Genomic DNA, 13,308 nt, shown 5'->3' on the forward strand with positions numbered 1-13,308 from the left:
GAAAAATGGATGGTGCAGGACATCATGTGATATTTGCCTGTAAGTATCTCAAGGAACAGGGCAAATTAAAAGAACAGTAAATTCATTCTCTCTTCCTTCATTTTTATTGCCTACTCCATATGTGCTGTAGCTTTTGTGAGGGCTGTTTGACATCCCAAAGTCCCAGAGGAATGTGCCATCTGACCGTAGTGAGAGGTGTGATGACCCCAACATGTTCTTGAAGCACAGGAGGTTCACATTTACTTACAGACTGTATGGTCACTTGCAGTTGCTCTCTGAACAACACACACAGGCTGGGATATTTTGGACAACTGTGCATGTGTTGCCTGGCATGTTCCCCCTACTCCTGCAGTTTTCTGTCTTCTCTTTCCTAGACCTAAATACAGACCTGTATACATAAGTCAGTGTCATGTGATGCAATAGAAGCTCTAAAGTGCTGCTACTCACCATCTCACCACTCTTCTGTTTGAATGAGGGCTTCACCTTCCTTTACAGATAGTTACCTCTCCTTCATGCAGGTATCCTGCAGCTGCTTCAAAGAGAATTATGCTGCTTACAGAATGAGAGGTAAGAATGAGGTCTTAACATTCCCTTAAACTGTCAGTCTCTTGTTCCCTGAAGGCAGTAGGCTGGTACTGTTACTTCAAAAAGCTCTCAGTGATGTAATTAGGAGATCACTGCATAAAATGACATAGTGTTGGAACCTGTTTCCGTGCTGTATATATAAATTAATTCCTTGGGTTGTGTTTGAATCCTTGATACAAACTAAACTTACTGTAAATCTAGGCATTGCTATTACTTTGGAAAAAGAGTTTGTTATCCTGGAAATCACCAGGATTTGCAGCAGAGCCAATAGATTTGACATTGATGGAAAACTTACTCTGTAACCATGAAACAACCTTGTTTCCAAGCCCGTTTTATTTGCTTAGCCCTGACCAGGTGTGGTGTTCAGATAACCAAGGTTCTTGACGTGGTCTCAAAGGCAGAGGGGGCATTCAGGCAATATCAGTACGCTTGCTGCCCAGGACAGTGCTGCTTGTGGTGCTTTCCAGGTAGTCTCCAAGACCAGTACACCTGGCTCATCTGAACTGACCTGCTGCAAGCTTTGTGCTAGCTCTAAGTCTTTTATTCCCTGAAAAAAGCAAAGCTAAATACAATATTGTTTGTGTCATCTTGCAAAGGAAGCTGCAGTGCAAGAGATAAATGATCAGTAAACAGAGGAAGGAAAACAAGAAAACAGTCCATTTAATCACAAAGTAGAAAATTCCTGTGGTGTATGCTACAGTTGTTTTTACCAATGTTAAGATTTATTACCTTCTTAGCCAGAAGATCTAGAAATGAATAATTCAGGAGTTACAAGTGAATTTTTACAGCAATACAATAAAGACGAGAAATATGTTTTGAAGACAGTTAATTTTCAGGTGGATAAATAGTAGCTCAATAGTCTTCCACTGCTATTTCATTCTTACAATTTGAAATTCAACATGTGTGCTTGTACATATGATGTATGCATACATGTATGATTTTTCATGGATTGTGTTAAGCATTTTAGGAGCAGAGCTTACTATTACTTGGTGTCTGCAGACAGCTTGGTAAATTTTTTTAAGGGAAGAATTTAATGTTTTTATTGTACTGAAGACATAAATAATAAGTTCTTGAACTTTGACAAGATCTGTTTAGGTTTTCTCCTTGCTGCTGTCAGGCAGAGCATTTTTTTCTGCATTCATCTTTATTCTCTCTGATCTAGAGGCCTAGCATCTTGCTGTTAGAATAAAGGAAAGGGTTTCCATTATTTTCAGTCTCTAATGTCTAATTAACCATGTTATAAAAGGCTGATTGAGAAAATGTCACTCGTAAGGCAGTCAGTTAAATTTAATTACTTTCAGTGTGTAGGCATTGCCAGATGTAGCTCAAATAAACTCCAGGAAGTGCTGCTGCTCTTTAATTTACCAGGATTTACTTTCTTAAAGCTTTCAGATACGAACAAAAAATGCTATTTTAGAGTCAGATCTCCAAGTTATCTTCTTCAGGTTAGTATCTGTGGACAGTGAATTCTGTTTTATCTAAGAACATGGTCAGCTGGAGAAGTTTAAAGAATGACAAAAAGCAAATGTTGGCATATTCAAAACATTAACTGTACTTAATTAACTGGAGCACCACTCCATGAACTCAGGTGTTACTTATCCCAGAATTAGGTTTATACTGAGCATTAAAAGCAACTTCTCTGCTTAAACTTGGAAACTGGAACGAATGCTGTCTGAAATCATGAACAGTCTGTACATCACTATGGTGTTAGCCAAAGTTCCTTCATATCCTTGGCAGCCTTTGTGCGTTATTTGAACAGTGTACAAGTTTTTATTATTAAAAAAAAAAAACAAAAAAAAAAAAAAAAAACAAACCCAAAAAACAAAACAAACCCCTAGCTGGACCACATTACACATTGAGGAGAAAACGGGTTCTTCAGCGCTAAACTCTTCACTGCATTGAAGAAAGAAGACGTCTTTGCTCCACGTTTGCCTAGGGGTGGAGAGAAGAGTCACCGCGTATTTCTCAAGCATCTCTATGCGCCCGTAGCTGCCTTCATCGGACAGTGGCTCCGCAGGCGCCGTTCCCCTCTGTTTGCCGGAGCCGGGCAGCAGCGCAGGGCCACGGGGGACCGTGAGGCCGCTGAAGCAGCCCTGCTGAGGCCGCAGAAGCAGCCCTGCCGGGGCCGCCTTCGCGGCCTGCCCCCGGCTGCAGCCGCCGCCGCCTTGGGCGCCTGCGCGGGGGCGCTGCCCGCCCCGCACGGCTCCGTCCCGGCCATGGCTCTGCGGCTGCTGCGCGGCGCGCCCGGGGCAGCGAGTAAGAGGCGGGCGGAGGGCAGGGGGGGCCGGGTTGTGCCGCGGAAGAGCTCCCCGGCTTCGCTACCCTTCCTCCCGCAGGAACTGACGAGCGAGGGGCCGGGGCGGGCGCCGCCCGGGGCTGCGGGGCTGGAGAGCGCCCAAGATGGCGGCGGGTGAGGAGTGTGACACGCCCCACCTCCTCGGCCTGAGGGGCCCGGGGGCTCTGGGCTGTCGCGGCTTTCCCCGCGCCTTCCGTGGCCCTACAGTTTCCCTGCGCTTAACCCCTTCCCTCCCTTCCCCCTCGCCCTTTCGATATTAATATTCTCGCTTGTACTGTAAACCTACTGCTGTCGGACAACTCTGTTATTATGAAGGCTTTCTTGCCCTGTCGTTCCTTCGTACTTCTTAACGACAGTAAAATGTGGTGTAAACAGTGGTGGAACGTTTGGAGAATAGCTGAAGGAAATGTGCTGTGGACCTGGAAGTTACTGGTCCGTTCCCTTCACCTGAGGAAATTCGGGTGGTTTGTTTATAGTAGTAAGGCAGACTGAATAACAGAGCCTGTCCCGCAGGCTTCAGCTTGGGCTGTTTGTTGGGCACTTCCCTCTCCTCAAAACCTGAGGTTCTGGGCTGCTGTTGATACAATACACTAAAACAAACCAGTATACTGTATGTTAATGGAAGAGCTGTTAAAAAAATTTTGTTAGATGTTAGTGCTCTATTTGGCTGTCAGGTTGGTGGCAAGATGTGGCTAATGCTCTAATCCGCTGAGCATCCTGATGTGTGCTCAAATTCCACTGCATGGATGGCTTTGTTAGGGTAAATCACATGCTGTAGGCCACTTCAAAAGATGGAATATTGCAGCGCAGCAACTTTAAAGAATTCGGATTTTCAAGTTGAGTTATATAAGTAACAAATGGTAGGGCACTGTGTAACACTGTGTAAAAGAGGAGGGAATCAAAGATCAGTTTGTACAATGTGGTTTACTAATGTTGATAGTTCATTCATCTTTTACAGAGATGTTTAATGTTGAACTTTTGTCACCTCTCTGTCAAGAAGAGTGTATTTTGGTCAAGAATATCAAGTAAATTGATCAAGGAAAATGGGGTTTGCTCCTTCTCTAGTGATCTAGAGATAATCAGTTTCATACCAGTACCTTAGTCTGATTTTTATTTTCATTTGGACTAGAATACCAGCTATAAATGAATTTTCTTGCTAGCTTTTCGATTCTAGCGGAAGAATGACAAGAAGCTTGGCAGGAGTAGAAAGACCCAATGTTTGCAACAGATTGGATCCTTTACTGTTGATAATTTGTTACATCATGCTTTACTCCTTTGGGGTATTGGCAGCAGTTGGTAGACATAATACAGTTTGTGTGGCTGTAGGGTTTGATACTGAAGATGTGGTATTTTAAAATGAATGAATATGCTGATTCTGGGAATACAAGTAAGTTATTAGTTGGTGTATATTAAGGTGAGTCAAATTGACAGTGCTTGAGAAGGCTTCCCAACTCAATCACATTAGGAAAGTAGAATAATAGTTCTTTCAGGTACTTTGCATCCAGCCGGTACAGGGAGGATTTCTGTTTGAATTTTGCTTCTTAAGAAATGTTAGAACTGCTTTAGGCACCTGTCCACAGCCAAAATATTTTTAGTGGATAGTTTATGCTCACTGTGGGCATTTACATTTGGCTTTTTTAACCTAAATGTTAGTAGGAGTTTAAAGGGGAAAAAGTTAATGCTTTTAATGAAAGCATTTGCATGCAGTTACATAATTGAACTTAAACATGCTCAAAGTTTTCCTGCTTTTGACTATCAGCTGAATTATTTTACCATCCTAAGGGAAACCCAGCTATCTTCTGGAAAACCTGTTACTAAGGGAACATTTTATTTTTTTAAACTTTCCTTTGGGAAAGTAGAAGCTTTTTCTGACTAAAAAGCTGCTGGAAATGAGCCAAGATATGGAAACCAGCAGGTTTCTTGGGGGAGGTTAGGATTTCTCCTGGAAAACAGACTGTACTGGTCTATGCTAGCATAATTACTGTTTAAGAGTCTAAAATACAAGAAAGTAACAGCAAAGATAGGTTCAAGCAGTTTAAAATACACTTTTAATGTGAACTGAGTTATACAACTAACACAATTTTCCTACATCTGTTTCTAGGGCCAAAAATAATTATCTGTGCTTATTTCTTAGGTGTTCATGGGTTGAATGTTAAATAATTTTTAGAGTTTGTTTTCCTGCCTTCCTCTCCCTCATCCTTGAAGTAGGTTTTTTTCAGAGGTGCTCTGGACAGTCCCAGCATTACTCAGTGTTAAACTCCCACATTTACGCTACGCGTGTCCATTTGCTTGATAGAGTCATCACTTCTTTGCCACTTGCGAAGCAGCTCCACCTCTAAGCCAGGAGGAAGATCTCAACCTGCTAAGCAGCCACTAAAGAAACCAAAGTTACCAGTGGGGAGGTTTGATGAACCAGAAGAAGCCAGTATGGAGAAGGAACCCCTGGAAAGTAAGTAATGTTTTACAAAATTGGAAGCCATGTTTTAAAGGCAAGACTGTGAGATGCTGTGCTGATGTCAGTTTAAGAAGGTGACAGACATTCAGCACTCTTTACATTACTCTATATTTACTCTTTACATTCAGCACATTTTCTAAGCTTACTGGTTCTGGAAAAAAAATCAGAGAGGCAGGGCAATGGGCACAAGATGCAGCAAATGGTGCACCAGGGGAGAAGAACCTTCAGAACAACCGTGGTGAAACATTGTAGCAAGTCACACAGAGAACCTGGGCTGCCTCTGCTCTTGAAAATAAACAAATTTGCCTGGGTGTCCTGACTTAGTACAAGCCCTGCCTTAGCAGGAATACCTTCCACTAGAACAGGCTGCTCAGAGCCCAGTCCAGTCTGGCCTTGGACGTTTCCAGGGATGGGGCATCCACAGCCTTTCTGAACAACTTGTTCCAGTGCCTCACCATCCCCACAGTAAAGAATGTCTTCCTAATAGCTAATCTAAACCTACCCTCTTTTATTTTAAAGCCAATCTTCCCTGTCCTGTCACTACATGACCTTTTTAAAAGTTCCTTTCCAGCTTTTTTACAGGCTCTCTTAAGGTTCTGGAAGGTTTCTAAGAGGTCTTTCCAGAGCCTTCTCTTCTGCAGGCTGAAGAGCCCCATTTCTTTCATTCTTCTTTCAGTCTGTCTTAATAGGAAAGATGCACCAGTCCTGTAATTGTCTTAGTGGCCTTCTCTGTACTTGTTCCAAGAGGTCCACCTCTTTTTTGAGTTGGGAGCTCCACAGCTGAACACAGAACTGTGGGTGGGGTTTGGGTTTTTTGTGGTTTTTTTTTTTTTTAAACAAGTATTTATGATACAAGAACTTTAAAAGACGCAATGCAAAGAGTAACTTTTAACTATTTGCAGCAAATTAAACACAAGTTTCTTCTGCCCAACATCTTCATCAATTAAGCATTAACAAGTTGATGAAATATTTTCTTCTCATTCTTCTATGTACAGAATATATTCTGCCTTACCATGTAAACAGGAAGCCAAGTCTGAAAGCACTAACATCCAGGGGAAAAGAAGTACAAACTGATATATAGTCTCCAAAAGGAAGGCAGCAGAGTGCCACTGGAAGCAGAATTTCCTTCATCTGTAGACAGTGCTTCATGGAATCCTTCAAACACATTAATGTGCCCTTCTGTACAGTGGTAATTGCTTCAATTCTTGGGATATAGCCTTGGATAAACTTGGATAAAGTAATTTTCCAGAACTGGATGTGATACTGTCTCACGAGAGCATTGCCACTCACCTCCAGAAAATTAAAAGGTAGTGTAGCTGTCACCTCTGTCAGGGGCTCCATATTCAACATCCAAGCAAGCCAGGGCCATGTATAGTTCAGTTCATGAAGATGTGCCCCTTCGTTAATTCCATAAGGCCACTAGAGTTGGACGATAGCAGCATAAAGACTAATTATTCCTTACATTAATTTAAGAAACTGATCATGTTCTTCCACCTTAGAATCCTTAATATCATACCCAAAATCCTCAGATATTTTTTCAGAGAAGTCCCTTCTTTTCATACAGGCTAAGATGGCACTTTTTGTTCAGCAGAGCTAAAAACTGGTCTCCAGCTCCAGAGTGTATTACCCTGAGGCCACCACAGCCATTGGGAAAGCTGCACCATGGTGAAAAGCTACTTCTGCTTCTCCTTTCACAAATTTCTCTGCAAGTTTGTTATTGTATTGTTGTATTATTCTTGTATTATAGAGTCATCTCCATGCAATTTCAGATTGTGGCTCACTTGAGAACTAATTCACAGTTAGAATTACTGTGTAAGCAGCTGTTTAATCCTTGTCTTTTTATTCCCAGGAAAATCAATGCCATCACTGCTTCACTTAAAACATGCATAATCAATATCTTTTGTTATTTGCTTAGGTATTCCAGGTTTGGAGCAAGACTCAAGGTCTCTTTAGTTGCACGTGTATTTTTTACATGTAACACTGGCAATAGTTTGCAAACTGCCTGTTGTATTATTAGGAAAAAACTAAGAGTTGAAGCTGGATTTAGAATTCCCAGTGCTCTGTAGCTGTCATGGAGACATCTTTTGAGCATCTGCATCCACTGCCAGCACATGAGTAGTGCTTTGATATTGGGATGATAGCATGTACAAAATAATATCAGGTGCATTTGCACCCCTTGTACTGCCAGAGGTGCTCAGATACTGATGTTTCTTTTCCTGGTTGGCATCAATTATGAAAGAGGTATGCCAGTATGTCATCCTGTATAGCCTGTAGCTGTAAGAGTTTCCTCCATCACTTTTATTTTTGTCTGCTGTCCAAAATTTCTGTTGTTGTCTTTTCTCATTTTCAACCCTACACCTCATTACCTGTGTTGCCCCCCTGGGCTGAGTTAGGGATATGGCTGAGGGATATGAGTTAGGTGTATATGTGAGAAGCTCTGGACAATCAGCATGGCAAGGGGCATGTGGGGTACTGTGACTTTATGGGAGCCCTGCAGTCTAGTGCAGGATGAGACTCAGCCTAGGATGCTGCTGTGCCACAAGTACTTTGTGGCTTGATGGCCCAAGTTAACTATTCTTAGGAGATGGCCCTGAGTAAAGGTGCACTGAGTAGTGTGAGAATGTTGGCTGAGGTACAGAAGGCTCTGTGGTATTCAAGAAAGAGGTAGTGTGCTGCTCTTTTGTAGCAGGGTAGGGGGTTGGATGAAAAGCTGGGCATGATCTGGCAGTGTGTCATTACAGCCCAAAAAACCAAATCCTGGACTGCATCAAAAGCAGTGGGGCCAGCAGGTCAAGGGGGGTGATTCTCCCCCTCTGCCCTCATAAGACCCAACCTGGAGTGCTGCATCCAGCTGTGGAGTCTTCAGCACTGTTTGAATGGGTCCAGGGGAGGGACATAAGGATGATCGAAGGGCTAGAGCACCTCTCCTGCCAGGACAGGCTGAGAGAGCTGGGGTTGCTCAGTCTGAAGAAGAGAAGGCTTTGGGAAGATCTAATTGTAGATCTAATTGTGGCCTTCTGATGTCTAAAGGGGGTTCAGTACCTTAAGGGGGTTTATAAAATGCAGGGAAGGAGTTTTCCTACAGGCAGATAGTGACAAGACAAGGGGCAGTGGTCCTAAACTGAAGGAAGGCAGGCTTGGATTAGATGTTAGGAAGAAATTCTTTACTCCGAAGGTAGTGAAACATTAGAACAGGCTGCCTAGTGAACCTGTGGGTGCCCCATTCCTGAAAGTGTTCCAGTTAGGTTGATGGGTCAAGCATCCAACCTGGATGTTTTAAGTACAAGAATAACAGAATCTTGACTAAAATTCAAGCTAAAATTAAAACAGAGTACTTAGAGAGGTAAACAGCAAGTGATACCTGGGGTTTTAGATGTTGTAAACATAAGTACAGCATATCTGAATGATGCAAGTTCTGACTTGAGAAGATGTGGTCCTTCAATGCCTCTGGACATTCAGTTGCTTCTTTATTTGCATAATAATTAATATAATATTATATCTGTATTTGTATATGTATATATACATAAAAAATATAATATATATGGTCATATATATTGCACTCCAAAAAAATGAGATTAATTTTGTAGGGCTCTGGGAAATATTTAGCTCAAGGTTGCCTTTCAAAACAAAAAAGAACTGATTTTGTCTTCGAAAATGAAACTAAAAAGGAAACATCATAAATGATAGCATCTTTATATTTGTCAGCATTATAGAAATTTTAATGGACTTTCCCTCTTATTTTAGAATTTCCTGATGGAATCAATCCTACTACAAAAGAGAGGGGTGGACCCAGAGGCCCTGAACCTACACGTTTTGGAGACTGGGAAAGAAAAGGACGTTGTATAGATTTCTAATATTGAAATGTCTGTATTGCTAATAAAATATTTCTAGTTGCTGAAAAATATAATGTACAGAAAAAATCTCACCTGGATTTGTCATGGAGCTTATTGTTTCTGTTGTGCCACCACATTCTGTCATGTGATGAATCTTCTTAATAATGCAATGTAATTAAACACAGTGCTGCAGCTCAGATTATGGAGCTGTTAGTGGCTTAATGTCTGCCTGATCTTTAATACTATTTACACTGTGGAAGTATAAGTGCAAGTGTAGTGTCTGAAATTGGGCATGTATTTCTTCATGAATGTAAAGATTTATGTGGTGTTGTAAAAGTGTTAAAAGAACTTTGCATTTCATGAACCTGGACGCCGTTCATCAAAGGTAGAACCAACTCTGAGATCTGTAGGTCACTAATATCACACAGTGGTTCCCTGATAAAAGCCCCTTTACCCAAGAACCTTTCTCTCTGTCCCTGTTGCAGTGGGTTGGGTGTTTTTTCCTGTTTGTAGGGAAGGGACAGTCTTGTCTCTGATTAAAGACTGTAAGTAGCACAATGGAAATGGAGACCTAAATTTTGAAGAGGGTCAAGTCTTGATTGTAAGTAGTGTAGAGGTGCTCAGTTTGGAATTCTAGAACACTGTCCTTTATCACCTGTCTTCTTCCTGCTACTTGCATTATCTTTTTTTTTGTAAGTGGAGGTGCCCTTTTGCACAGGGGCTAAATGCTGCTTGGGAAAAATACAGCATTACTGTCTGATACCTTATGGTCAAAGGGTACAAATTCCATTAGGTGATCTAATATTGCAGGTCTTTAAGTTATCTGGCATCAAGCTAAATGTCTTTCAGTCAGACTGAGCTCAGTTCTTGGTTCAAGAGTTTGCCTAGTCGTAAGTACTGTAGTAGAGTAGTAGTAGAGTGCAAATCTTGTGTGGGTACTTACTAATGAGAGTAAGTTGTCATTATTGAAATGTGAACTTGTGCTCTGTTTCTGTGCAAGTTCTTTTTGATAGCCTGAACAAGTGGATCTTCTCTAGTCACAGAATCAGAGAAGGGTGTGGGCTTTGCCCAGCTTTGCCTTTGCATGGTTTAACTTAACTCAAGCATTAAAGTGTGAGGGTCTTGTCACAAATCTGAGCAGCCTCCCCTAAAGCTCACTTGACTGGCAGCCAGTGGAGGAGTTCCTTGTTGAAATCTGACAGTTTGTGTATCCAATGTGTATGTTAGAGACGTAGTCTTGCTCTAGTTGTGAGTTTGGATATTTGTCTCTCTGTGATGATTCCCTACAAAAATACTGAACCTATTCAGTTATAGGTTTATCAACCAAATACCTCACTGACAAGAAAAATGAGATTAACAAAAGCCTGTTTCTCATAAAAGGTGTTAATTAATGGTAATTAGATTTTGAACCTTTAAATTCTTCAGCATGGCTTAGATATTGGAAAATTGGTTTGTATTTATATCTGATTCATTCTGGTTTCCCTTCTGTATAGTGACAGATCTTTTCAAAGTCTATTGACATTTTCCGCTACCTTAAGATAAGCTGGGTCAGCTGTTTTTAATTTGTTAATTATTTCTAGTAATGTTTTGCCTTTTCAGTTGCTGGTGTGTTGGAAAATACTTTCTCACACAATACACCATCTTTCCAAATAGGAGGTGGAAATTTTAATTGGAAGCTTCTGCCTTCTCTGCATCATTATTAATAGTCTTAACATCTTAATTCACAAAGAAGTGCTGAAATACTGCAGTTATTTTATTTTTTAATTCTAAATCTTCTCCATCTTCTCATACCACATTTTACCCTTCCCAGCACACACTTCATGAATGTTTACCTAGTTGCACTTCTTGGCATTCCTGATTTTCAAATCTAATTACTTTCCTCAGTGCCAGCTGCAGGTGCACTCCTCCCTGGATGCAGACTTACACTGTTTGATTTAGCATGTGAAGAACTGGTCTCATGTTTCCATCATTTTCCTTACATTTCAGTTGCTTATCTTCAGTCTCCCTCAGCTTTGTGATTAAGGGCTGACCCAAGTGCTGTCCAGGCCCCTGCTTGTCTTCTTTCATGCAGGTGATGACTGCTGCTGTCAGAGCCACAGGCAGGCAGCCTTTCCTGTCAGAGCTCAGGCAGGTCCAAACACTCCATGCCAGTATCCATGACATACCTGGATTTTGAAGATAATTTTGAGAGCGCTAGCATCTGTACCAATAGGACAGAGTGTCTCATGAAGGCAGGGATTTTGCTTTCCTTCAAAAACAGAATCACAGAATAATTTAGATTGAAATAGACTTGTAAGATCATCGAGTCCAACCACTGCCAAGTCTGCCACTAAATCTTGTTCTTGAGTACTACATCTACGCATCTTTTAAATACCTCCAGGGATGGTGACTCAACTGCTTCCCTGGGCAGTCTGTTTTAAGCTTGACAGCCCTTTCGTTGAAGATTTTTTTTCCTAAAATAAAAAGGCTGTTTTTAACCCATGTTATAAATAGCTGAAAAGGAATTGGTGCATGGGAAATAGAATTGGTGCATGGGATGCCCCTTCAGTCTTGAGCAACTTCAAGCCCTTTTCACCACCTCCCAGGCTGGTGCCGGTAACCAAATATTTGCTTAACTTGTTGATGGAATGTGTCAATAAGACATAGGAAAACTGAACATATAAGACAAATGATATGTAAGAGTCAAAGAGTGAATGCCAAGGGCTCCTCTTTTTTGATAAATGCCAGATTGCCCTCTTACATTGTCTGGCAATCTGGCATTTATCAAAAAGAGGAGCCCTGGGCTCCAGTAACAGTTAAGCACAAAATTCTATGGTGCTGCAAAATCTCTTGTGGTACCTGTCAAAAGTGATCAGGGAATGAATGTAATAAATGATACAATGATATTGTATGGTATAAACAATCATTTCTCTTTGTTTTCTTGCAGTGCCAGCAGTTAGGAAAGCAGCACTTCAGCACTTTTTCAGAGCTGTCTTCCTGCTCTTCCCAGATAATTACTATTAGCAATTCACTGGAATTTAGCATTAGGGTAAGAAAATGGCTTGAGGCATTAGCTATTAGATCAGCCATAGATATGGTTTTATCATAAATACTGATTGATTTTTTTTTAAGCTCTTTTTGTTACTTTAAACAGTGGAGAGCAGCAGAGGCTTTATCCTAACATTTTCTGTTAACTTTCTGTGAGACAAAGAAAAATTGTTCTGTGTGTGGAAGCAAATTCTTGCAGTACTGCGGGATGCTTGCTGCTTTGTTTTGTTTTCTTTAATAAAAATCTGTATGTTGTGTTTCTGCAGTAGGTTTTCTCTTTTAAATCTGTTTCTACTACTTGGCATAGATACATTTGGTACATTATTAAAATTATGAAGCCTTTATTGTTTGAAGGAATTGCACCATAATTACTTTATTTCAAAATACATGAAGTTTCAATTTACAGTTAAAGAAAATATTTGCTATATATTGCCTTGTTTAGAAAGTATGTATTTCAGTGTTGATTTTATTAAATTGAAACACAGGATACATAATAGAATCACAGTAAAATTACCTGTGATGGTAGCATATGTTTGTAAAGCACAACAGAATGTTGTTATAAATCTTTACTACATTTTCAGTTGACTGCAATAAATGATGACAAATTCCAGTGGTCTGTAGTGACAGATAAAATTAATGCCTTTTTATGACCCTTATTTTGGCATTCTTATTGAAAAAGCACCCCGCTATCTCGTTCTGAAATGTCAGGAAGAGAAGGAAAACTGCATTCATTTCTGAGAGAAGCAGTTTTGGTAGTTCTGTGTTTTTGTAATTCTTCATGAGTATCAAGGTATAACATGGTATCAAATATATCAGAACATAAGGAAATGGTTTGAAATGTGTTTCCATGTGCTGATGGAGATCAAAACCATGAACATTAGTGGTCACTTTCTTGCTTTTGCAACATGCAATATAAAATACCTTTGCTTAGGTGGTGGTCAGTGTTTCATATCAGACCAGCTGAGATGTGCAGGCTACCTTCTAAAGTGGGTATGGCTGTGCTCCCCCTTCCAGCTCCAAAACTCCTGCTTGTTTAGGGGTTGTCATGTGTAATTTTCTGAAACACTTTGGTTGCAGGAAGGATGTCTCAATCGAAGTTGCATCTTAGGTAC

At 40.8% G+C, this 13,308-nt stretch overlaps 1 protein-coding gene across 2 annotated transcripts; it reads left to right on the forward strand.

The window, feature by feature from the left end:
- Window positions 1–2,731: 2,731 nt before the first annotated feature.
- On the forward strand, window positions 2,732–12,746 carry SDHAF4 (succinate dehydrogenase complex assembly factor 4). Of its 2 annotated transcripts, none has more exons than XM_084203742.1 (3): window positions 2,732–2,841; window positions 5,178–5,330; window positions 9,081–12,746. In XM_084203742.1, the coding sequence occupies exons 1-3, from the start codon at window positions 2,802–2,804 to the stop codon at window positions 9,188–9,190; spliced, it is 303 nt and encodes a 100-aa protein (XP_084059868.1). In that variant the 5' UTR covers window positions 2,732–2,801; the 3' UTR covers window positions 9,191–12,746. The 2 variants fall into 2 exon arrangements, with proteins under 2 accessions (XP_084059868.1, XP_084059869.1); XM_084203743.1 differs by lacking the exon at window positions 2,732–2,841 and adding an exon at window positions 2,869–2,995.
- The last annotated feature ends 562 nt before the right edge of the window (window positions 12,747–13,308 follow it).

Source organism: Fringilla coelebs, assembly GCF_963513975.1.
Source record: "Fringilla coelebs genome assembly, chromosome: 3".
NCBI lineage: Eukaryota > Metazoa > Chordata > Aves > Passeriformes > Fringillidae > Fringilla > Fringilla coelebs.

Excerpts from the sequence above, each read along its gene's own strand:
- SDHAF4 (XM_084203742.1), top strand. The coding sequence starts at position 2,802 with ATGGCTCTGCGGCTGCTGCGCGGCGCGCCCGGGGCAGCGA. Across the intron at positions 2,842-5,177 it reads CGGCGCGCCCGGGGCAGCGA|AGTCATCACTTCTTTGCCAC; the intron begins GTAAGAGGCGGG and ends TTTGCTTGATAG. Across the intron at positions 5,331-9,080 it reads GGAGAAGGAACCCCTGGAAA|AATTTCCTGATGGAATCAAT; the intron begins GTAAGTAATGTT and ends CTCTTATTTTAG.